At 39.7% G+C, this 25,742-nt stretch overlaps 1 protein-coding gene and 1 pseudogene across 2 annotated transcripts; one reads left to right on the top strand and one right to left on the bottom strand.

Moving 5' to 3' along the window:
• Nucleotides 1-4,055: 4,055 nt before the first annotated feature.
• On the bottom strand, nucleotides 4,056-13,257 carry LOC144250158 (neuronal acetylcholine receptor subunit alpha-6-like). 2 transcript variants are annotated; one of them, XM_077792662.1, is made up of 6 exons: nucleotides 13,179-13,257; nucleotides 11,337-11,476; nucleotides 7,627-7,671; nucleotides 6,818-6,927; nucleotides 5,742-6,720; nucleotides 4,056-4,187 (listed from the first exon to the last, which is right to left on the bottom strand). In XM_077792662.1, exons 1-6 carry the CDS (start codon nucleotides 13,255-13,257, stop codon nucleotides 4,056-4,058), a joined length of 1,485 nt encoding a protein of 494 aa, XP_077648788.1. The 2 variants fall into 2 exon arrangements, with proteins under 2 accessions (XP_077648788.1, XP_077648789.1); XM_077792663.1 differs by lacking the exon at nucleotides 7,627-7,671.
• Nucleotides 13,258-22,249: 8,992 nt separating this feature from the next.
• Nucleotides 22,250-23,032, top strand: LOC144250239 (ras-related protein Rab-33B pseudogene; annotated as a pseudogene).
• Nucleotides 23,033-25,742: the final 2,710 nt, after the last annotated feature.

The raw sequence follows: 25,742 nt of genomic DNA, 5'->3' as shown, positions 1-25,742 counted from the left end.
GTGTGTGCATTGGTATGTGAACACACTCATTCACAGATGTATACACATCAATGTTGATGTTGAAATCATAAAAGAATTTTATTTTTTTAAATTTTAAGTTGAAATTAGACACAATACCTTTATTTTATTTATTTATTTTATGTGGTGCTGAGGGCTGGACTCAGTGCCTCAAATGCGCTAGGCTAGTGCTCTACCACTGAGCCACAACCTCAGCCCCATAAAAGAATTTTAAATTAATTATAAAAGGCAAAAATTTCAACTAACAAAAATATCTTTAATGTTTTACCCTTTCACATCCCTTTACAAATTTTCAATCTAATATTTCAATAATTCTTCTAAACAAATGCCTTAACTGCCCTTTTCTCACATATTATTTCATTTCTTTTTAAAATGTGTTCCTGGTTTGTTTATTCTGGGAGTTCCAAGAAACTTCTGACCTGGGCTGGAAAACCCAGGTATATTCAAGCATTAGAGTGTTCAGGTATTAAGAAGTCAGGATGGAGTTTTCTTGCTCATGGCTGAAAGCAAATTCTTCCCACTTTCCTACAATGCAATTCTTAAAATTCTTTTTTTTTCTTTTTTTGCGGTGCTGGGGATTGAACCCAGGGCCTTGTACTTGCAAGGTAAGCACTCTACCAACTGAGCTATATCCCCAGCCCAAAATTCTTGTCTTTATATCTGATAGGGAATTAATCTACTGACTATATAAAAACACCCGTATAATTTAACAACAACAATTAAAAAGAAACCCCAAACAATCCAATTAAAAAATAGATAAAGGACTTGAGTAGACATTTTTTCAAAGCATATATACAGAAATAAGCACATGAAATAGCAAATAAGCACATGAAAAGATGCTCAGCATCACTAATCATTAGTGAAATGCAAATAAAAACCACAATGAGATGTCACCCCATTTCCATCAGGATGGCTACTGTAAAAAATAAATTTAAAATTAAGAAAAAGTATTGGGCTTGGGATGTGGCTCAAGTGGTAGTGCGCTCGCCTGGCATGCGTGAGGCACTGGCTTCGATCCTCAGCACCACACAAAAATAAAATGAAGATATTGTGTCCATCTAAAACTAAAAAATAAATATTAAAAAAAGTATTGGCAAAAGATACACAGAAATTGAAAACCTGTGAACTGTTGGAGGAAATATAAAATGGTGCAGCTATGGTAAAAATTAGTATGATGTTTCCTCAAAAAGTTGAAAATAGAATAACCATGTAATCTAGTAATTTCACTTTGGAGTTTGTACCACAAAGAATTGAAAACAGGGACTTGAAGAGATATTTCTAAGCCCATGTACATAGCAACATTATTCACAATAGCCAAAAGGTAGACGCAATTCAAGCATCCACCGATGGATTCATAAAGTGTGGTATGTGCATTTAACAAAATATGATTCATCCTGAAAAAGACATCCTGTCACATGCCACACCATAAATGGGTCAACCTTCAAGATGGTATGCTAATGGATAAGCCTGTCACAAACAGATAAATAATCCATGTTTCCACTTAAAGGAATTACCTAGAGTAGTGAAATCCATAGAAATGAAAAGTAGATGGTGGTTGCCAATAACTGGGGGCAAAACAATAACAACAGGGAGTTATTGTTTGATAGATACAGAGTTTGGATTTACAAGACACAGTGTCCTAGAGACAGATGGTGGTGATAGTTGCAAAACAGTGGGTATAAATTTAATACCACTGGACTATATTCTTAAAATTAGTTAAAATGGTAAATTATGTTGTGAGAGTTTTACTACAATTTAAAAGTTTTTAGTAAAATTAAATGGTGATTTGACTTAATGGTAAAAAAATAAAGTACTGAATAACCAACTCTGTGGAGATAGTGGTCAGTAAGATTTATAGGAGGCCATTGGTTTGTACTGAGCTTCTGCTTAAGGTCCAACAGGTCAAACCAAAATGGAGTCACTTGTGCTAAAGTTCCACATGGCCGAACTGAAACTGAAGTGCTTACTTGACATTTCATGAAATCAGGAGACTGAGAAATAATAATCGAATCCCCAAACAGGCCAGTGTTAGCCCTCACAATAGGGAAGCCCCTTCGCTTTACCCTTTACAAGAAAAATAACTTTGAAATGATCAATCTGCTTTTTTTCCTTCTCTATTTCTGATTTCCTCAGTCTTTTTCTATCTATGAAATTAGCCTCCTCTGCTTGGCTAATTAATTCTATTCTATTCTATTTTGTGAAATGAGGTGTTATCTGATTCTAGAATTTCAAACAAAAACCAATTAAGATATTTAAATATTTAAACTGAAATGGTTGTAATTTTTTCTTTTGACTACAGGAAGACAAAATATAGGTATAAGCGCACAGATGGAGGGAGTAAAAATAATTTAAAATAGAATAATTCCTATTCAAAACCTCTGCCTGGCATACTACATGGTACCTCTAATAGAAAACAGACAAGGAAGAATTCACAGAGTGGTAGTAAAATCATTCTACTTTTAGAATCTGTTGGGTATCAACCCAACAGAGAGTATGCTGTCACAAAAATGATACCTCAAGACTGTGTAATATCATGAATGAAATGTTGATAATATTATTTGAGGAAGTGACATTAAAAGGTAAAATTGAAATATAGAATCATCTATGCATATGGACAAAGAATAGAAGGGGAAAAGCCAAATGGCATTCGTTCCTCTGTTAGAGTAGATGTATTATTTTCTGCTTTAAAACAGATCTTTAAAATTGCTATAATAATATTTATACAAGAAGTAATTCAAGTGGAATAAAACAGAATTTTCAAGGTTCTGCCTGTAAGAAAAGTAATTGCTCCAAAAAGTATAAGATTATAATTTCTTACAGAAGAAATAACTTTATTTTCAACCTCTGCACAATGGAAAAATGGAAAGTGTTGATAAGACTAGAAAAACACCATTTTTATTTGACACACAACAGGAGTTGTTCCAGGTTTTTCCAGTCAACCACATCCGGTCCCCCTGTTTTGATTGCTCTGGTGATATTCGCCAATATCTGATCCTGCAGAGCTTTGTATAGCTGACTTTTCTGAAATAGCTGTAAGGTCTTGGGGGAAAGGAGCCTCTTTTTTTTTTTTTTTTTTTTTTTTACCCTGGCAATGCCTATCTCAGAGTTGAACAGGTCAACACTGCTGTGGCTTGGATCTGGTACGTCCTTCAAAGGCTCATGTTAAAGACTAGGTCCTCAGCATTATTTGGAGATTATGGAATTTTAGGTGGTGGGGCTCAGAGGGAGAAAGTTAGGTCACTGGAGGCATACCCCTGAAGAAGATTTGGGAACCTCAGCCCTTCTCTTTGCTTTGCAGATTCCATGAGGTAAGCAGGCCTCCTCCACAAGATGCTTCCACCATGATGTAGTGTCTCATAGGCCCAGAGGCAACAGGGCCAGGTGACCATGTACTAAAACCTCTGAAACCATGAGCCAAAATAAATTTTTCCTCCATTTAAGCTGATTATCTCAGGTACTTTGTCACATAACAGAAAGCTTACTAAACCAAATGTTAATTAAACAGAGTCTGCTAAGATAAACTCTTATCTATTGCCTTTAACCAATTTGTGTGTCAAATAATGCTGAAGCGTGTGAACTATATTACATGGACATGCATAAGAAAGCAAGGATGCGAGAGTTCACAAGTGTTGCAAATGTCAACAAGGTCAAAGGATCAGCATTTCACATCTCATGTGTCATTACACTAATCAACAGCATAAACTGAGGAGATACAACAGAATCTCTTTTCAGTGTGGCTTTATGTTTACTACATGGTTTGACCACATGTCATTCATGTCCCTGGAAAACCAATGTGTATAGACAAGAGAAGCTGACCTGACACTGTTAGTTTATGGGCGCTGCCAGTTGTGTGCTTTAGTGTGTAATAAAACATCTTAATGTACTCCCCTGTGCTACATTTCAACCCCTAAATTTGCAATATACTCCTCTTTTTTCCAGGTAGTCTTCAGTTTCAATAGATGGGGGACTTGGCCTTTCCTGTGGTAAGGAATACAGAACAAATATAGAGTCTGTGAGTTTCTAAGAGAAAAGACATGTTAAGATTTTCCTGTGTTCACAAATAGCGGCTGTAGAAATAGTCCCGCGGTTCCAAACACACAGACAATTATAAATATCCAAAGAAATATTCTGTCTACCACCATGGCCACATATTTCCAGTCATCTTCTACCTGAAATACAAACAAAAAGTCAAAGCTATTTTTAAAAATAAAAATCATAAGGAAGCATCTTCTGTTTCATAAGTTTTTTTTTTTTTTTGTACTGGGGATTGAACTAGCTCAGAGGCACTCAACCACTGAGCCAGTTCCCCAGCCCCATTTTGTATTTTTTTATTTAGAGATAGGGTCTCACCAATAGCACCTCGCCATTGCTGAGGCTGGCTTTGAACTCATGATCCTCCTGCTTCAGCCTCCAAAGCTGCTGGGATTACAGGCGTATGCCATCATGCCCGGCTCCATACGTTTTCTTTTTCAAAGATTTCCCCAGTACTTTTAAAAACAAATGTTGGTGGCATTTTTGTTAACCCATGCCTTCTAAGTAGTACCTATAAGAAATTTTGTTTTGAGGGCTGGGGTTGTGGCTCAGTGGTCTAGTGCCCCCGAGTTCAATCCCTGGTTACCACCTCTCACCCCCCAAAAAAATGAAAGAAATTTTGTTTTGTCTGAAGAGGGTGGATGTGTCTCCATGGGTACCTCGTGGAGCTGGCTAGAGAGTATGCAGAAGACCTGATGAGCCAGGAATCCCTAGGTCACAAAAGATTTTTCCCGACTACAAGAAACACTCCCAAGAAGCAGCTGCTAGATAGCTCAACTGTTGTCATTGGCACCACCGACCCCATGGCAAGCCTGGGGAGTGGGTGTGAAGCATGCAGTGGGGGGAGTGGAAGCCCTGAGGTACTGTTGAGGACCCTCTGAGCAGGAAGAGCAGCTTTTCAAACTGCAAAGTCTCTGCAGCTGTGTCTTGAGAGCCCTTCCTGGTGGCAATTAAGTCAACAGGAATGCTCTCTCTCCTAGATTTTACAAAGTGCCACCCCGAAGGTGAGTTTTTCCAGACTTTTTACCCTAGATAGCAGGCATTCCTAGTATCTGCCCCTGCACCCACGGGGTGCACATTAGCTCTCACAATATCCTTTCACTAGAGATATGGATGCCAGCATCTGTCATGTAAAATAAACCCAGATGCCTGCACAAGTTTTCAGCTGCCCTGAGCTCGTCATCCTTCTGGAGCGGAAAACTGGCATGATTTCCTTGAGCTCTCTCCTTGGAGAATGAGGGAAGGCTGTGTGCTTCTATAGTTAGACTCTGGGCACCAGAAGCAGAATATGTGGATACTAAAAATATCCCCAAGGCTCATTCAATCCATCGCAAGTAGAACAAGCGGGATTGGAGTTGCTGAACACTGGAGCTCACACACCTTCTCCCACCACTTGGAGGCTGCAAAGCTCTGCGGTCAGTTCTTCCCCTCTGGAGGCAGCTTTTCCCTTTCCACACTTCAATTTGTCACCATTTCTTGTGCAAGGGTTCTTGGTTTAGCTAACCAAGGTTGCCCTGGACATGCATTTTAACCAGTTTGAGATTTGAGGTTTACCTCAGTTGGTGGAGATTTGCTCTGACCCCTAGGTCAGTCCACCAGTAACTGCATAATAACAAAGCTGCCCGACTCTCTTACAAACACAACTCACACTGAGGATCTAAGTCTTTAAATGAGAGGAGATGTGCATTTACCTCCTTTGTTTCATTGTGGCTCTTCATATTTTCTGCTATGAATTGCACACTATCAATCACATCTTCAACTTCAGGAGAGTGCTCCAAATTCTCTGTTGCCCATTGTGAAGGCTGATGACTTAATCTTCTCTTGCTGGTGGCTGCCCCACTTGACTTATGACAGTGGCAGCATTCCTTCAGAAGTTTAGGTTCTCTGCTATTAGCAAACCTGACCTTGACAGGCTTACCTGAAAGACCTTCGGGATTTTGCTTGGAACTTTTTTCCTTCATCTTGTCCAGAGGCCGCCTCATCATCAAGATCTGTGGAAACAGCTGGAGGAAAATTGTCTTCACCCATCTGGGCATGGTGTGTGTTGTAGGGGTGCGATAGTGTATGTTTAACACAAACACGGTCACCACAATGGATAGTGTGACAAAGATCATGGTGAACAGCAGATACTCACCCACCAGAGGGATCACAAGAGAGGTGGACGGGATGGTTTCTGTAATGACCAGCAAAAACACAGTCAGGGAAAGCAGAACCGAGATGCAAAGTGTCACTTTTTCACCACAGTCTGAAGGAAGGTAAAAGACCAACACGGTCAGAAATGAAATAAAGAGACAGGGGATGATCAGATTAATGGTGTAAAACATTGGCAATCTCTGAATGTAGAAGGAATAGGTTATGTCTGTGTATATCTCTTTGCAACAGTTGTATTTTATGTCATGCTTGTAGCCAGAGGCATCAACAATTTCCCATTCACTGTTTTCCCAAAAGTCATTCATGTCTACTTTAGAGCCAACGATTAGAAGATCAATTTCAGCTTTATCGTAGGTCCAGGAACCAAACTTCAGGGAACAATTTTGATGATCAAAAGGGAAGAAGGTGATATCCATAGGACAGGAACTCTTAAAAATAGCTGGTGGGGTCCAGGTGATCATGCCGTCGTATTTAAGAAGGGCTTTTGTCTTGCCTTCGATTTGGAAATCAACAACAGCACTGTAAAATAAATCAGACACATCAATACGACTCCCTGTGGATTGGCATGTGCCAAAAGTAACTTGGAAAAGAGACCATGACTGTCAGACACCCATACTTGTTATAGAGAACAATGTCAGGCTTCCAAATCTTATCCGCTGGAACACGAAGAGTCTCAATGCCATCATATTCCATTGGATCCCAGCGCAATTTATAATCATTCCAGATCTGAAATGAATAAAAATAATTTAAAAAATTTTAAATAACTATCTTCCAATGCTAACCTTATGTTGGATCAACAGATTTTTTTTAAAAAAAATAAATTATTATTTGAAGAGTGCAGAGTTTCTAGCGAAAGTTGGGAAATTATATACATGGGGAACAGGGGGCTAAATAGTTGAGTTGATTTTGGGGACAATATTTAACTAGGTAATTTTCTATTCATTGTTAGTTAGCTGGTTGAGGTTATAGGCTGGACATCCATGTCCCATGAACTATAGTCAAACTTTAGTAGTAACCCATTTCTAATATGAAAACTGTGGGTGATGATGAGTTTGTTTCCAAATCTGTGTAAAGTTATCAAGTTTTTTTAAGTGAGGAGACAATATAACTGATAGAGTCAGCTGGTAGGGATCTCAGCTACTGACCTCCCCAGGCCTGGGGCAGCAGAGATCAAGGAGTGAGCAAGCATCAGAATATGAAGCCCAAGTTAAAAATAGGAGATTAGAAAGCAGAAAACAGAAAGTCTCTATGTCAGGGAGACATTTGTCACTAGGTTTCTGCACCTGTGAAAGCCTACATCAAGTCAGCTGAAGGAAATGTCTGTCATAAGATGCGCATGGAAAGAGGTCATGCCAGGGGGTTCTATCCATCTGATATTATTGAGTGGACATGTGAGGACCACAGTTCAAAGAGAGGGAAACATACGTGACGTAGCCACAAATTGGTTTCCATGATCTGGTTTACTTCATCCTGGGAAAAAGAAAACATATTTTTAGCTTCACATGTACTTGCTAATAGAGCTAGATCTTATAGCAAGAATCACAACTAAAGAGAGATGAATCTGAGTGATTCTTGCTAATGAAGGAAAGCAAGAAGACTAAAAAAGCAATATTTAAAAAAACATTTATTGGGCTGGGATTGTGGCTTAGCCCTAGAGTGCTCGCCTAGCACGTGCAAGGCCCTGGGTTTGATCCTCAGCACCAAATAAAAATAAGTAAAATAAAGGTATTGTGTCCAATTACAACTAAAAAATAAATATCAAAAACAAACAACAACAACAACAACATTTATTTAGCATGCAGCCAGAAATGCAATATTTCCACAACTGGTCCCAACGCTGTGGTCTTTAAAGGAAATGCGGCTTTAATCGGTCTATGCTGATTTAGGTCTCACCTTCTGTCTGAAGTCTTTCTGCTCACCATAACCCATAAAGTTTTCTGACTCCATTAAAGGAAAAAAAGAAGAAGAGGAGAGAGAGTCTTGGAAAATAGGGAGAGAAAGCATTGCAGAGGATACAGATACCCAAACCCAGGTCCTTGCTTTCACCTCAGCATCTACCAAAAAATCAGCCTCAGCTCACCATGGAGTTTCCGAGCTGGAATCTGCTACCCACCTACTACATATTCCTTTTCCCTACCCAAGCCACCCCTTCAATCACTCATGAAACAAATTTTTATTGAGTAACTATTATGTGCTATGTAAATACTGGGAATAGAGAAGTAACATGGGAAAATGTCCTGATTCCATGTGTCTTAGCTGGGAGTTGGGGAAATATAAAATTTACACACACACACACACACATATATATATATATATATATATATATATATATATATATATATGATGGCCAAAGAAGCCTTCCCTGAGGAAGTAATGTCTAAGCAGATTCTTAAATGAGGCTATTTGGAGAGAAAGCATTCCAGGTCAATATCCTCAGTATAATGAGTTTCTAAGTGGCTACCAACTCTCAGTGTGAAAGTTACCAAAGATTCATCTGGAATCACGGGTAATTTTATATCACAGTAGTCCAAGGACTGTTGACAGTGGCCAGCAGTTGATTCCCAAGACTTGCTCAGCCAACCCAGCTTCCCAAGGCACCTAAGAACCCTCTAGACTAAATGAACTCCACTGAGGCTCAGGGCGCTGCACTGAGGCTCAGACACCCTTCTGCCCTGGTTCCCCGGGCCACTCTGCACTCTGCAGTTTTCTCCTCTTTTATTTCATGCTCTCTACTGCCTTTCCTAGAGAGGCAAGTTTCCTCCTTCAAATGGGTTGTCAAGCCATGATAAGTCCAAAGGTTTAAAAAGATCAGCAAAAACAGTTACATTCATGGTTTCCTATTGATCCCAGAAAACACAGAACTAGCCAGGCGGTGGCCAGCATTGTTTCACAGTGACCCAAGCCTAAAGTCAATGCATTCTGATAATCTAGGGGTCACTTTGCAATCTGCAGAGGTGAGCAGGAGTCATGTCAATAAATCCATGAGATGTCAGTCAAGAAAAGACAAGCTCTGCAGTCTCCGTTTCAGGAAGTTCTTAGAGGTAACTGGCATAAACTTCAACCATCTTTCAAAGCCTGCTTCCTCTCTGAACTAGTGTTCTACCCTGTGTCCTGGGAGCTAAAATCAGTTGATAATACCCTTCTAGCAGTAGCCCTTTCTCCCCTGCTACACTTCCTCAGTATGGAGCTGGTGTGTGGAGGTAAGGACACCCTCCGAGGTGTCAACCGATTTAGATCAGAAGCCCGCCTGGAAAGCCATAGTCTCCATCCAGTTCCAGTCTCCACCAATGAACATGTACCCTGTAATCAGACAGCCCCCCTGGAGGAGACCAGAGACCCAGGATACCACCTCACATCCTTGGGACCATCATCCATTTCTTTCTGAAGAAAATGAATTAAGTGACGCTCCAGCTGTATTGCAAGTTTTGAGTCACAGTTTCCAATATACTGGGTCCACAGCAATAGACTCAGAGACATGGATCCACAAGGCCAAGCTGGCTACTAATTTTACCAGGGGTTGAAGTTTGCCATTTCAGATCTGCCAAGCCATAAGGAACACTGGCTATGGATCTCTGTGAGGCAGGACAGTAGACATTCTCCTGCCCTGAAAGATAGAAGACTTTGCGATCAAGGACAGGTTGCATGGCAACAAATGTACTTTCACATAGAGCTCTCTGCATCTTGAAGGTCTAGTTGGGGGCTCATGTGACTCAGCCATGCAGTACCCCTGGGTATTAATCCTAGAGATATGAAGATTCGTGTTCATGCAAAAACCTTTACACAAATGTTCATAGCAGATTTATTCATAATAAACCAAAGAACTAGAATCAGCCCAAATGTTCTTCAACAAGCAAATGGTTAAATGAACTCTGGTACATCAGTACCATGGGACACTACTCAGTGAGGAACACACCGTTGATACACTCAACACTTAGACAACGCTAAGCAAAAGAGCCAAGGCTGCAAGTCAACATATTCTATGTATATGTAATATTTTTTAAAAAATATTTATCTTTTAGTTTTAGATGGACACAATGTCTTTATTTTATTTTTATGTGTTACTGAGAATCAAACCCAGCACCTCATGCATGGTAGACGAGCACTCCCTACTGAGCCACAACCCAGGTCTATGTAATGTTCTTGTAATGACACTGATTTAGAAATGGAGGAGAGATTAGTCAGTGAAAATGGGCAAATCATAAGGAATTTCTCTATTATTTCTTATAACTGGGTTTATTCAAATTATTTCAAACAGTAAAATTTCAGTTTAAAAAAGCTATTTTCCCAACTTTCTCTGGCAACAAGAGGGGATGAAGACAGAAAGCAGAAGTTGTGGGGAGGACTTCTAAGAAAGCTCCCTGAAGAGGTCACAAATGTCTGGTATGTGCCTCTTTAACCCTTTTCTCCCTTCCTCCTGCTTCTTGCCCAAAATATGAATGTGATAAGAGGAAAGACAGCAGTTATCTTGGAACATGAAGCAACACTAAGGGAAGAAGTCACATGCAAAAGACAGTGAAATAAAAAGATAGAAGGAACCTTGGTCACTGTTGCCATATTTGGCTTATGCTCTTATCATCAAAGCCCATGTAAGTGACATCCCCTGGAGTTGTGCAGTGCATAACCTGGGCAACTGAACACACAATTGCTCACATCATGAAGCCACCTGGTGCTAAACTCCTAGACTGCAAAATTTCAGATTTCCATTACATAAGGAAAAAAGATCATCTTGTATTTAAGCAGTGCCTAAAAAAACAACAAAAACCTTTGATACTAGTAGCCAAACTCTGCTTTCAGTGTTACCTCCCACCATCTTCAGAACAATACCCTGAAAGGACTCATTAACCAGGGATTTGAAGCAATGCTGTCCAGTGAGTGGGCCACCCAGACTCTAGATGCAGCTCAGTTCTGTATTTACAACAACCCAGTCCATGGTAAGTACAGCTCTTCTAAGTCTCCTTCACCTTCCCTCCATTTCTTTGTTTCATAAACTGGTCTCAAAAGCAGTTCCAGAAAATCACCATCTAAGGTGAACCAGTAGAGCATTACTGCAGAAAGTGTCCCCTCCAATGTGGGGACTTCTCTGACATCGGAGTCGGAGCCTCCAGAGGAACACGCGGCAAACGCCTGACACTCACCACGTTGGCCAGCTGTGTGATGGCCACTTCAAAATACACGGTGACAGGATCGGAAACGTTTTCCACGGGCCGGATGAACCGGTTATAATTAGAAAACAGTTTGTGGAAGAGTCTCTCCTCAGATGCACATCCTGCACAGCCTGCGTGGCCAGAGAGGGAAGAGTTAGGGACTCAGAGCCGGTGCTGGCACGAGGGAGGTGCCAGGGGCGTTTCGGTCACCAGGTCCCTCCAGGAGTGCATTGTGCCCACCAACCAGCGCCCCATCACCGTCACCAGCTCCACCTGCACACTCTGGCACGGTGCCCACTGAACCTCGCCCTTTAGCCTCCACTGCTTCCCTTGAGGATGGAGACAATATTAATTATGCCTACATCCCAGAACTAGGGCAACATCAAAGAAAATAATGCTGGGAAGAACACTTTTAAAGTCCAATGCACCACAAACCCTGAAGGATAGACAGACAGGAGGCTTGGCCTTTCTGTTTATGTTGCTGAACTTCTAGTCCTACCAGTGGAGCTAGAAGCTTTCCGGCAAGGGAGGGAAAGCCCTGCCCTGCCCTTTCGGATCTAAAATACTGACATCTGTGTCTACAGCCAACAAGATGTTGAGGTGGGGACACTCCACCAAGCAGACTGACATAGGCAATTCATTAAGGTCTTCACAAGCCATCTCCTTCTGAAAACCAAATTTGAAATTCAATAATTTGGGAGATTTTAAGAACACAAGTTTTGTAAAGCAAATCTAGTTAAAATGTTTTAAGAATAATTTAAAATTAGGTTTTTTGATAGCATTTTCAGTCATTAAATTCAAGACAATAGTGACACGTGTCTCTGTACTTTTCCAAGATAAGTTAAAGCATCAAAGGTAAGTCGATGCTATCACTTGACATAATTTATTCCATTAAAACCTCATTTAAATACATTTCTCCTTACAGAATCCAAATTGGACATCTGAAATTTCACAAGTTTTCTGAAGATATTTGTACCTTGAAAGAATAAATAAAATAAAACTGAAAGGGTTGGAAAAGTTCATCAGGCAAAAACAGACAGCTGACTAACTATGATTACATTACCACAAGAGAAGAGGGGCATGGAAAATGCATTGGAAACCCTGAAACACTGAGAGTTTTAACAGGAGAGGGAAATTTCAAATGTCACTTTTACTATAGTAACTAACAATGATAAAAATATTTCTTTGTAAGACAACAATGAAAAAAAATCCTCCTCGTTACCTATTTTCTCTCCTTTGACACATTTTAAGTAAACCCTCCATCAGTGTTGAAGAGCAAGTCCCTGCAAACCCAACAGCACCTGGAAATGTGATTTTGCTCAGCTCAGCAGCCGTTCTAAGTTTTTACTTTGAAAATGAATGATTTTACTCTTAGGATAATATTTCAGCATAATCAAGTGACCTATTTTCCAAAATGAAAATAAGTACCTACAAAATGGAAAGGTTCATAGATTGAGTAATATCATCAGCTAACAAATAAATCACCATTTTGAAAAACATATTAAATATACCTACAATTCCATGAGTAGAATACATCCACAGCAGAGAAAGATAGAAGACTGTATGGTTCTTATTATATTTTAATTAGAAAAATAAAATAAAATGATTTACAGCGTTGTGCTCCCCACCCCACCTCTCAAAAATTTCCTCTGTCAAGTTAAACTGAACTCATCAATACCAGATTAATCAGCAGTTATAAAAGCGTTGCTTCCTATACAGACACTTTATATATTTACCTAGAATCGTTCATATCTGCTTATTCAAGCACAATGAGAAAAAGAGTAAATACACGAAGCTAAAAGGTTATAGGAGATAAGCAGAAATAAAACCTACCTTTAAAGGAAGGTATGAATATACACAACCAGAGACACAAACCCAAGTGAAGGAACCCCTGACCCTTGCTGCTCAGCATGATTAAAACACATTAGAATTCCTTTTTCTAGTCAAAAGATTGTGGAAGACGAAGAGCTACCAGACAGCTGCACCCATCAAACCTTTAAATCATCAGAAGCTTACTGCCATCACGTGTGTCTTCTGTGAAATAAAAACATTCACAAAATGTAACTCGGCTGTTCCAGCATCAGAGGCTGTGGCAGACATGAAGGGCAAATAAGGAAGACGCCATGTGATGTCAGATGAACAGCCCCATTTCCTGTCACCCCAGGTCTCTTTTCGTGCAAGAAAGGTGAAGAGAGGCAGTGAGGGAATGCTAGGCAGGATGGAAAACACTGCAGGGGCTTAGAGAACTCCTGCAATCTTAACCACAATCCTTAGGGGATAAACACATTTACTGGACTCTGAGTACAGATGAAATGCATGCTAGGTCCCAAAGAGCATATTTGGATTCACTGAGTTCTATGGTAAATTAAGGCTTAATCTCGTTAGAACACTTTCTAAAAATATGAATTCCCAGTCCTGTCTTAGTAAGTGCAACTTAGATTTGTTTTCTGATTTCAGTGCTTCAAGTGCCTTGTCTTTCTGACTATAGTCACTACCATCCAGGTCTAGAGATTAGATGATGGAGAATGAAAGGAACAGGCCAGGCTCAGTGGTGTAAACCTGTAATCCCAGTGATTTGGGAGGCTGAGAGAGGAAGCATACAAGTTTGAGGCCAGTCTCAGTAATTTAGTGAGACGAGTCTCAAAATAAAAAACTTTAAAAAATTAAAAGGGATGGGGATGTAACTCAGCTGTAAAGCACCCCTGAGTTCAATCCTCAGTACCAAAAGGAAAAAAAAAAAAGTAATGGATGCCCTCTGAATATTTTCATGTTTATTTAAACATCTTGGTCATCCATTGGTTTTCTTAAAAATTTTCCTGTTGTTCAGTCTCATGTCAATAGAATTCTGATGAATTGAGCCTTCGGATCAGATTTCAATGTTAGTTAAAGAGCAATCAGAACCCGAGATGATCTCTCAGGGCCTTCCCAACTAAATATTCTACCACATCATTAAAAATACTGCAGGCTTTATACATACACAGAACTCAGATTAACAACTTCCCTCAAAATTCTATTGACTGCACATCTCTTGAGGGAACAAAAGAGGAACTGATACTTAATTTAGTTCTAGACTTAGACCACACACTGCGCCAGGAGCTTCAGATATGTCATCCAAGATGTTACTCATTTCTTCTCTTTAGCAAGATGGATTTTTGTCCTTTGCTAAAGTATCACGTGAAGTTTGCAAAAAACCTAAAGTGATAAAAAAGAAAAAATCCTCCACCTATAATCCCAGTGAATTGGGAAGTTGAGGCAGGAGGATCCTAAGTTTTGATTCAGATTTTAATCGGTTTGTTTTTCATATTTTCTACTAAATATACATTGCAATCTCAAGAGAATGATCCTTTTGTTACAGGACTGGGGCCTTCTGGGAAAATGAGACAGGTCAAAGAACCACCTTCAAACCCTGATTCTTGTAACCAAGTCAGAAAGATTTCAGACATGTCACTCAGAGTGACAGGCAATGAGTTTATTGAAGAGATAGGAAAAGGGGAAGGGGGCACTCTCAAGGTAGAGAGGGTTCTCTCAGAGAAGAGAGGGACAGCTTGCCTATCCTGTACTCTAATTTTATTGGTGACTCCAGAGAATCCTGCCCAAGTCCACCTCTTGGCTTTTGACTGACAGCAGGAGGACATCAAACTTTCAAGTACCCACTGCCATGACAACTTTAGGTCACTTTGGCTCATTCTAACCAGTTCTAATTGGATTCTTAACTATAGATTTACAGATTTGATAAATTCTTACATATTTTATGGCTAGGAGGAATTACCCTTATCTATCTGAGTTTTGGGATCTGGTCTATGAAAAGGGTCACAAAAGTTTTCCCCTTCAGGTAACTTTGGTTTCTCTTATCCATGTTATTTTGGGGCTCCTGTTCTCCTGCAGATAGAAGGTACTTTGCTGAGGAATGGGGCATATCCTGTCTACGTAAGCCAGGCAGGGCTGCAGGTAAATTGCTTCTCGGAAAAGAAAGCATGTGTGGGCCCATGTAAAGTGGGTCCATTTTATAGAATTATTCCCTTAACCTCTTGTTCCCACCATCTCATCTGTTTGTCCCCTATCAAGTTCAAAGGACATGAAACATCCCGTATCAAACAGACCTTCTGTGTAACTCATCTCCTGTCAGCTTACAGAACCACTCTACAGGAGGAATCCTTTGGAATACACCAAAATTTAGCACCAGCTTTCTTCCAGGGCAGCTAATTCTGTCCCTCTGTATCAAGTGCCTGGAGCAAGTGGTGGAGAGCTGAAAAAAAGACAGCAATGAATGATGGGATCAGGGAAATAAAATGCTAATACCTTCAGGATACTTCCCCTCCTCCCCACCTGTTGGCAAGGTTACCTCCTCCAGGGAATTGTTCCTCCCTGAAAAGAGTAGTTAATGAATGCCCCAGGGCTGCTCCTGAACCCCTTTTCTTCCGGTGTCCCTGGGCTGCTTTGTTCCTTCTCACTTTCAGATCTGATAAGAGGAGGAGGGTACAGGAGAAGAAAGGAAATCTGAAATATATAAAAGGGGCAGGACATCCCACTCCCTGGGGCACCAACTTGGACCCTTCTTCTGCCTCTGCAGAGGTGGCTCTGTCTGTCTGTCTCTCTGTTCTATCCTTTAAATAAAACTGTTTGCACTTGCCTGGGTATTTCTCTGCTGTTTAGTCTTCAACAGCAGGGGAACAGGACTTGAACCTGGTCCTCAACACTGGTATCACAGGAGGAACTTTTGCAAGGGGGTGGGGTGTGGGTGGGGTGGGGGAGGTGGGCATAAAGGATGGAACTCAGGGTCTCACACATGCAGGGCAGATGCTCTACCATGGAGTTATACTTCCAGCCCAAGGAAGGACTTTTTAAATGGAAGTCACAGATAAGCTTCAGTAGAATTGAAAAATACAAGAGGAAGAGTATGGCTGGGCTTGGGGGTCAGGGGGGTTAGTCAGAGCTGGATATGGATTCTAGTTCTTATTTTCACCTGGAGTTAAATTGTAAGAAGGATATATAAATACATATAAAGAAAATAGTTCTCCATTCAAAGAAAACATTTAGACTATGCCCCCATCATCAGAAAAACGCTAGAGTTTTGTGACTAAATTATGAATTTATGTTCTGCTTCAAACTCTTTTTGAAAATTGCAGAAGTGAAAGTTAAAGATATATAGGGGGGAAATATAAGCTTTTGGAGAAAAAGTAACTCAAGAAATAAAAGAATTAGCTGGAATTGGTGGCACATGCCTATAAACCCAGCAACTAAGGAGTCCAAGAAAGGAGGATCACCAGATAAAGGCTAGATCCTGCCTCAAAATTAAAAGAAGAAGGTGGAGGAGGAGGACAAGGAGGAAGAGAAGGAGGAGGAGGATCAAAGAGGGGAAAGAGGATGAGGAGGGGGAAGAGGAGGGGAAGGAGGAGAAGAGGAGGAGGAGGTGGTGGAGGAGGAGGAGGAGGAGGAGGAGGAGAAAACTGCAGCCATGTAGTTTAGTGGTAGAAGGTCCCTGGGTTCAATCCCCAGTACCACCAAAACAAAACAAAGCAAAGGAAACAAAAGAATCAAAGATTCTGTATTCTTTCCAGATGTTGCTGGATAATATTTCATATTCATATTCTAGGAATTAGTTTCTGTTCAGCCATATTGTTGAACCAAAAATTTAGAGTGCTTTGTTTTAGTGAAGTAGAAAGGAGAAAGGGAGGTGAGTGAGGAACCTGTGGCCCTGGGCAGGTAAGAGCTGATTAACACAAAAAGAGCTTTGCTTTCTTTCTCCCTTTACCTCCCACTGTTCTCTTATCCAGTTCTAAAAGGAAATAGGGAGAAGTAGCAGGAATTTGAATAAGTTAAATCAGATGAAAACTCTTCCTTATGTAAATAGAATTTTGCAGGTAATTTCTGAGACATCACAGATCCAGGGAAGGCCAAGCCTGGGTAGCAGTTAACCATAGCTGATTTCCCAGTCTTCCCCAATCTCTGTCCTCAGTTACTGTACACCACTGCCTTTGGAATAATACATTCTGAAGAGCTAATGTGTTAAGGAATTTGATAAGCTTCAGAGAGTAATTGTTGGTTTTCTCCCATTTTTTAATTGATAGACTTTAGCTTCAATTTGGAGGTTTACTGAGGGGGAAAACTTTTTATAATATAAAGTTTTTATAATATAAAACTTTTATAATATAAATTTTAATGTGACACTTTTATTATAAAAATTGTTTTGAGCTTTTCCGCTCCTGTTTGCTAAATTAAATATGTTGCCCATTCTGCTCCAAAACTAAAGGAGACTTTTTGATATGGTTATACAAAATTGAGTATGTTCTTATTTAAAGTTTGAGGTTTTTTTTTTTTTTTGGTGTAAAAACTGCATGAATGAACATTTTTCCGACCTTTCTACAACTGTCAGTTCTTTTTAAACTCAAAACAGGAAAACTCTTTAGTTGTCCATGAAGAAATGTAAAGGAAATAGATCTTTAAACATGTATTATTTATGAATCTACTGCAGCAAAAACATCATCAATAATTATGACCTCATATGCTTTTTAAAAATATCTACTGTCATTAACCTTCACATGTTCAGTCATCTCCAGTCACTAGTAGTTCACGTCCACCACACCTGACATTTCTAAGTCACCCCCGAAAAACATAACAGCAATAGGTTAAGTATTCAAATTAATTTTATACTACAAAGAAACTTTTAATAAATTGCTAATCATAACAGAGGCTCAAGTTATTCCTACAAGGCTCATCAATTGTCTGCCTAAATTTTAAGAAAAAGGAAGAGCCTGAGAATGTGGGGTGGGGTAAAGCAAGGAAAGGGAGTTAACGCCATGTTGTGTTGACATTGAATAAGAATTCTAGCTACTGCTAAGCCCTCCTGTGTGCCAGTCACTTTACACTAAGTCCTTTACATTTTTCTCTTCTAATCCTCCCAGCATCCCCAAGAACCAAGACTGTTTGTAAACCTCAAGGAGGTTTAGCAACATGCTTCAAGGCTCATTATAGCTGACAAATGGCTAAGTTAGAATTCCAGTCTAGGTCTGTCTGAATCTAAAGCTAATACTTTCATCTTAAAGCTACTCTGAAGTGCTTTTAGATCCATGAATACTTTACAAATGTAATATATTTTTAGAGTTGTTTTTGAAATGGGTCATGCTTAGCATTGTCACCAGGACAAGTGTCTGATGATAGGGGGCACAGAGATGTGAGCATTGGGAACATAACAAGGTTAAGGGAATAATTTTATAAAATGGGCCCACTTTGCTCACCCCCACATACATTTTTTTCCAAGAAGTCATTTATCTGCAGCCCTGCCAGGCCTTAGTGAACAGATATGTCAGATTCCTCAGCAAACTACTTGTTATCTGCAGGAGAAGTGGAGGCTGAAATAATGTCAATAACAGTGACCCAAGTTGCCCTGAAGGGGGAAACTCTGTAAACCTTTTCATAAACCAGATCCTAAAATTCAGGGAGATAAGGATAAGTCCTCCTAATCACAAAATCTATAGGAATTTGTGGTTAAGAATACAATTCGAATCAGTTTCAGCATGGGCCAGAGTGACCTAGAGTTGTCATGGCAGTGGGTACTTGAAAGTCTGATGTCATATTGCTGTCAGTCAAAAGTCAAGAGGTGGACCTGGGCAGGACTCTGGAAACACCTCTGGGATCCCCAGTGAAACCCAACTGCCCCTCTCTTCTCTGAGAGGATCCACCCTCTCCCTTGAGACTGTCCTCTCTTCCCTTTTCCTACCCTTTTTTAAAAAACCTCATGCCTGTTACTCTGAGTGAAATGTCTAAAAATCTTTCTGACTCCATCTCAGGAGTTGGGATTGAAAGTGGGAGGGTCTTCACACTGCCTCAGTTTCCCCAAAGCCTCCAGCCCTGAAACATTATCAGTTCCCCTCCTACGTTGCAGGAGTTTGATCTCCTCCCTGTGTTTAATTCTTTACATCGCCCTGGTAGTTCTAACAGAGTGAAGGATGATATCAGGCAAGTTCCCAACTCTGGGAGAGTGGGTGGTTACAGCGGAAGTCTTTGGGTGTGTTACCAGTGGCTGTGCCATGAATGGAACTAGAGTACATATGGGTGAAGGGCATGGTGGTCCACATTATTCCAACCAAAATGATCCCCACACAAACTTTTAGGAGTTCTATAATATCCCTCAGTCTTTTCGCTTCCCTCTATTATCCCAGGGTCCTTTAATGTAGAAGGAAATGTCTTTAAACCATGTAAGCGAATGCAATGAATTTGTGAGTGCAAGTGAAAAAGCACAACCAGGAGACAAAAGAGTGGAAGATGATTTACTACCTGAAGCAGGTAAGGAGAGCACTGGGGTTACTTGAAAACTAATGCTGTCCTGGAACAAAGAAAGCATGGGGATTGGGTTTGGGAGCCTGTACATAGTCATATAGGGAAACACATGTGGGGGTAAACATTTCTGAGCATACACAGTTCAAGGTCAGAGATCAATGTTCAAAAAGGAAAGATGGCAGATCTCAATGCTTCTGGGCATGCTCAGAAATAAACCCATGTTACTGTATATTGTTTAAAAGGATGAGTCAGAGTAACTAGGTGACCTGCCTGGCTCCTCCTAAGTTGCTCCAAATCGTTTTATCTGAAACAAATAAAAGAACAACTTTAAAAGTACAGTAAGTCTTTTAAAGGGTGTCAACTTCCTCCCCCATAAGTTTATGGGGTTGCCCAGTGTTGACAAAGCCATACTACCTATGGGAGCTCCAGGGGAGAATCCTTCTTTGCCTCTTCCACCTTCTGGTGGTTCTTTGATTTCTGGCAGCACAATTCCAATATTGACATTGCTATAGGCTTTCTCTGTGTCTGTGGAGTGTTTTTTTTTTTTTTTTTTGTGGGTCTGGGAATTGAAACCATGGTGTTATACATGCTAGGCAAGTGCTCTACCTCTGAACTACATCTCCAGCCCTCCCTTGTTTCTTAAAATGAAGCTACAGCCTACCAGGTAATCTCAGATTATTTCATCTCTAGGGGTTTTCAACTGAATATGTCTGCAAAAATTCTTTTTCCAAATAAGGCAACATTCACAGGACTTAGGACATGAACATAGTAGGGTGCCACCTTTCAACCTACTATATCATGTCACAGGATTATGCTCAGGCATTAATTGGAAAAAATACATGTGTGCTATGGTTTCAATTTGAGGTATCCCCTGAAAGCTCATGTATGAGACAATGAAAAAAAGTTTAGAGGAGAAATGATTGGGTTAGGAGAGTCTTAACCCAATCAGTGAGTTAACCTCCGGATGGGATTAACCGAGAGTTAACTGTGAGTGGGTAGGTTGTGGCTGGAGCAGCTGGGTCATTGAAGGTGTACCTCTGGGATACAGATATTTGGTATCTGGCAAGTGGAGTCTCTCTCTCTGCCTCCTGATCATCATGCGAGTTACTTCCATCCACCACACTCCTCTACTATGATGTCCTACCTCACTCCACACCATAAGAAATGGAGCCAGCTGTCTATGAACTGAGACCGCTGAAATTGTGAGACCCCAAATAAACTTTTCCTTCACTATATTATTCTGGTCAAGACTTTTAGTCACATCAGGAAAAAGCTGGCTAAAACAATGTGATAGTAACTACTGAGATACCTAGAGGCAATGCACATTAATTTTCTTCTATAAGATCTCAGCATGTTTATATGTGAAAACAGAGAGTTTGGCCTTAGCAACACTCCTAAAGTGCAAGAAGTAAAATCAATAATCAATAAATGGGATGAATTCAAACTAAAAAGCTTTTTATTCAGCAAAAGAAACAACCAATAATGTGAAGAGAGAGCCTACAGAATGAAAAAAAATTTTCACCACACACACCTCATATAGAGCACAAATGTATACAGAACTCCAAAAACTTAACACCAAAAAGACAAATCAATAATGGGCTAAGGAATCAACAAACATATGAAAAAATGTTCATACTCTTTACTAATTAGATATATGCAAATCAAAACTACTCTAAGATTTCATCTTACTCTAGTCAGAATGGCAATTATAAAAAATATAAGTAATAATAAGTGTTGGCAAGGATGTGGGGAAAAAGGTACACTCATACATTGCTGGTGGGACTGCAAATTGGTGCAACCACTCTGGAAAGCAGCATGGAGATTCCTCAGAAAACTTGAATAGAACTACCATTTGATCCAGTTATGCCACTCTTCAGTGTATGCCCAAAAGACTTAAAATTAGCATACTAGAGTGAAACAGCTACATCATTTATAGCAGCTCAATTCACAATAGCTAAACTGTGGAAGCAACCTAGATGCCCTTCAACAGATGAATGGATAAATGGTATATATACACAAAGGAATATTACTCAGCCTTAAAGAATAAAAAATTATGATATTTGCAAGCAAATGGACTGAACTAGAGAATATCATGCTAGTTGAAATAAGTGAATCCCAAAAATTCAAAGGTCAAATGTTTTCTCTGATAAACGGATGCTGATCTATAGTGTGTGGGTTGGTAATAGGGAAGAATGAAGAAACTTTGTGCAGTGGGGAGTGAGGGGAACGGTGGGGCTGTGGAGATGGGAAGGATGAAATGTCTGTATTGATATACGAATGGTAAGCAAAAGTAATAGCAAATACTTAGGCAACATATGTACTGTCTAATAACAAGAATCCCTACTTTGTGGGATGAAAGAAACTATAAGAGTTTGGTCAATAATATTCTACATATTTAATATGTACATTAAAATAAGCAAATGTTAAATAACTGATATAGAACACTTAGTAATTGAAGAAAAAAATTTAATGAGAAGAAAAGAAATTGAAAAGACAAGGGGGCGGCGGCGGCACCAGGAACGTTGCGCAGTCTGGGTAGAGCGCTGGGCGAGCTCCTGGCGGTGGCGTAATTCCTCCCCCTCTCTGTGTCTCCTCTCCTCTGCCTCAGTTGGGGGCGGGTCGGGAGAATGGCTTCGGAGATGGAGTCGTCGCTCCTGGCAAGCTTCTCCTCCAGCTGCACGGTGTCCGGGGGCTCGGGGTGCCTGCCTCCGGCCCGCTCCCGCATCTTCAAGATCATCGTGATCGGCGACTCCAAAGTGGGCAAGACATGCCTGACCTACCGCTTCTGCGCTGGCCGCTTCCCTGACCGCACCGAGGCCACTATCGGGGTGGATTTCCGAGAGCAAGCGGTGGAGATTGATGGGGCGCGCATCAAGATCCAGTTGTGGGACACGGCAGGACAAGAGCGGTTCAGGAAGAGCATGGTACAGCACTACTACAGAAATGTGCACGCTGTCGTCTTAGTGTATGACATGACCAACATGGCTAGTTTTCACAGCCTGCCGTCTTGGATCTAGGAATGCAAACAGCATTTGCTGGCAAATGATATACCACGGATTCTCGTTGGAAATAAATGTGACTTGAGAAGTGCCATTCAGGTACCCACAGACTTGGCACAGAAATTTGCTGACACACACAGTATGCCTTTGTTTGAAACCTCTGCTAAAAACCCCAATGATAATGACCATGTGGAAGCTATATTTATGACCTTGGCTCATAAATTTAAGAGCCACCAACCATTAATGCTTAGTCAACCCCCTGATAACGGAATTATCCTGAAACCTGAAGCAAAGCCTGCAGTGACATGCTGGTGCTAAATAACAGCTTTATTGCACTATCTCATTTTGACTAAAAATGCTTTTGAAGAATGACAGTGATAAGTCTTAAGATTTAATCTCAAATATAATGGATCATCCTGACACCTCACTGTTATCAGTGTCATGCTTACTTTTGTATTGTGTATCCACTTAGTCAAGTTTGTCACTGTGACAACACAAGGGAAAAGTTGGTTTTGAAGTGAGACTGACAATGAAGCAAGGCTAGGAGGAATACCAGCTCTTCCCATGGAGAGCCCCATGAAGGAGGCCTCCAGGGAGCGATGCTGGAAGTGCTAGTCAGGAACCCTTCCATCCCACACTCCTGGGACTGAAAAAGAAAATCTGTTCAGGATACACCTCCTGATGTTAAAGTCCGGTGTGAGGGCAGATGCTGTGACTTCACAAGGTGCTTTATACTTCATTTTATCATCTTTTAACAGCAAAAAACGAATTGAAAGCATCTGAGGAGTTGTAACTTTTGGGGTGGGGTTTTGGTGACAGGGGTTCCTGGTATTTCTTGCTCCCCGTCACCCTGAGCAACTTCATGACTAAGTGCTGGGTGAACTCAGATTGCGTTTGGATTGTAGCTCCCAGGGCATTGCTCTGATTGATTTGAGTCTGTGTGTATTTCTGTAATAGTATTGTATTATCAATTTTTTAAATGTTTGAAACTTATGGTCACAATAAACAGTTCCTCCTCATTGTGAAAAAATAAGTTAGATATCGTCTGTTCCCTCGGTGATGGAAAGAATATTTCAAATTTTTTTGCCCTAAGTGTTTTAATTTTGAATTTAAGACTTTGCACATAGAAAAGAGCACGTTTGACTATGAAGCTCTTTACGTAAATGGAATATAAGCCATGGACTGAACTGCAGTGTGCACATAAACTGATTCTGACACTTTGCTGCCCTTGAGAATTTTAGATGAAAGTAAGCCAAAAAGATGATTGTACTTAAAATATTTGCAGAATGTGGAAAACCAATTAAACATGTCCTCTAATCTAGTTTAGGATTTTCTGTTTAATCATTAGTGTGATCCTAACTGGATAATTTAGTTACCAAAAAAAAAAAATCATTCTATAAATAAACTAAATGAAAGTAGTGATTATAATAAATATTCAGCTTTAAGTATTAGGGCTCAAATTGGCTTTATTTGTATTCAAGATTAATCCATTTTTCTTAATCTGTTGCTTTTCAGAACATTTCCTAAAGTGGAGGAAGAAAATTTATAGACTTTCCAAGCACATTTGTGTTTTTTCAGTACTGTTATTATGATTTTAAAAAGAAGTAATTTAACTTTCTTTTTTGTAAGAAGTTAGTACTAAGTGTCCTTTATACTTCTGTGAAAGGACTTATTTTTTCACTTTAATAATTTATTAATTTTAAAATATTTGTATCATTTGCAACAACTTACATTTTAATTTTTGGTATGTTATCAGTTGAATGGGGATAAAGCTATTAGATATTCCAAAATACTTATAAAACATCTTATTGACTGTTGAAATCACTTCCAAAATGGTGACTATCTAATAACTAATTATAAATTTTTTAAGCACAAATCACACATTTTGTAAGTCTGAATTTATTTTAACTCTCACTTTTAATTGATATATCAGGTATGTTTTAGAAAAATCTTTGAGAACACCAAAGGAAACTACCCCAGAATCTAAAGTAGTTTGTTGTTAACAATGCTTTAATGAAAGTATATTGCTAATAACATATTTCCTCAAGAAATCTAAAGTTGAATAATTTTATTGTAGAAAAGTATGTTACATTTATCCATGAAGTTCAATAAATCATCTTTGTTATGAAAAAAAAAAAAGAAAAGACAAGGGAAAATAAGGAAAGAAATATCAAAAACAGGACAAAGGGAAGCTGCATACAAAATAAGATCCTTCTCCCTCTCCTAGCAGTAATTAATTGTACATGAACTGTATTTGAGAGGTAAAAATCAAAGACTGATAAACTGATTGTTAAAAGTAACACAATTTTATGCTGTTTACAAGCTTTAAGACATATTGATATATAAGGCTAAAAAGTCAAATGAGAGAATATAAATACAGCCAATCCTAGCATGGAAAAATATGTGGAATGCCATTAATATTTGACAAAGTAGACTTCAAGACTAAAATCATTAAAAGCAAGAAAAGCAAGTAATAACAACAAAATGTTCAATTCACCACAAAACAATATTGGATAGATAAAGGAAAAGAAGGAAAATTCACAATCATAGTAGAAAATTCTAAAATGCTAATATCTCATTATGGATATTTTAAATGTTTTTTAAACTCAACAGAAGAGGGCTGGGGTTGTGGCTCAGTGGTACAATACTTGCCTAGCATATGTGAGGAACTGGGTTTGATTCCCAGCACCACATATAAATGAAAAAAGTCCATTGACAACTACTGAGATTAAAGTGAGGAACCCGGAGAAGAGTGAGCAAGAAAAGAAAATGGTGACCAGGCAGAGGTACACATGACAGTTTATTTGTAAGGACTGACAAATAAATACACATCTCTCCATAGATGGAGAGAGGCAAAACAGTCTTGGGGTTAGGGACTTTTATGTGGTAGACTTAGGGATTAGAGCCAGGTGGGTGCAAATGTGGGCAGTTAAAGGTAGGGTTGGTATGAGGGAGTGGTGAGCTTTTCTCAAAAATACCCTTGGGCAGGAAAGTGAATTGTTTTTAAAATGGCGGCTGTCATTTAAGATGGCTGTCCAGATGCTAAGCAAGGATCTTACAACTACATTAAACAGAACAGAATTACACACTACCCGTTTTCTGTTGCAGTTTACTGATTTGT

The sequence above is a fragment of the Urocitellus parryii genome, chromosome 14 (assembly GCF_045843805.1).
Source record: "Urocitellus parryii isolate mUroPar1 chromosome 14, mUroPar1.hap1, whole genome shotgun sequence".
Classification (NCBI taxonomy): Eukaryota; Metazoa; Chordata; class Mammalia; order Rodentia; family Sciuridae; genus Urocitellus; species Urocitellus parryii.
This window is presented reverse-complemented; position numbering and strand designations above follow the sequence as displayed.

What these genes read in the sequence shown, in the direction of transcription:
- LOC144250158 (XM_077792662.1), bottom strand. Translation starts at nt 13,257, where the DNA reads ATGCTGAGCAGCAAGGGTCAGGGGTTCCTTCACTTGGGTTTGTGTCTC. An exon ending in TCACACAGCTGGCCAACGTG is followed by an intron (nt 7,672 to 11,336) that starts GTGAGTGTCAGG and finishes TCTTTTTCCCAG; the next exon opens with GATGAAGTAAACCAGATCAT. An exon ending in GCCACAATGAAACAAAGGAG is followed by an intron (nt 4,188 to 5,741) that starts GTAAATGCACAT and finishes TTTGTATTTCAG; the next exon opens with GTAGAAGATGACTGGAAATA.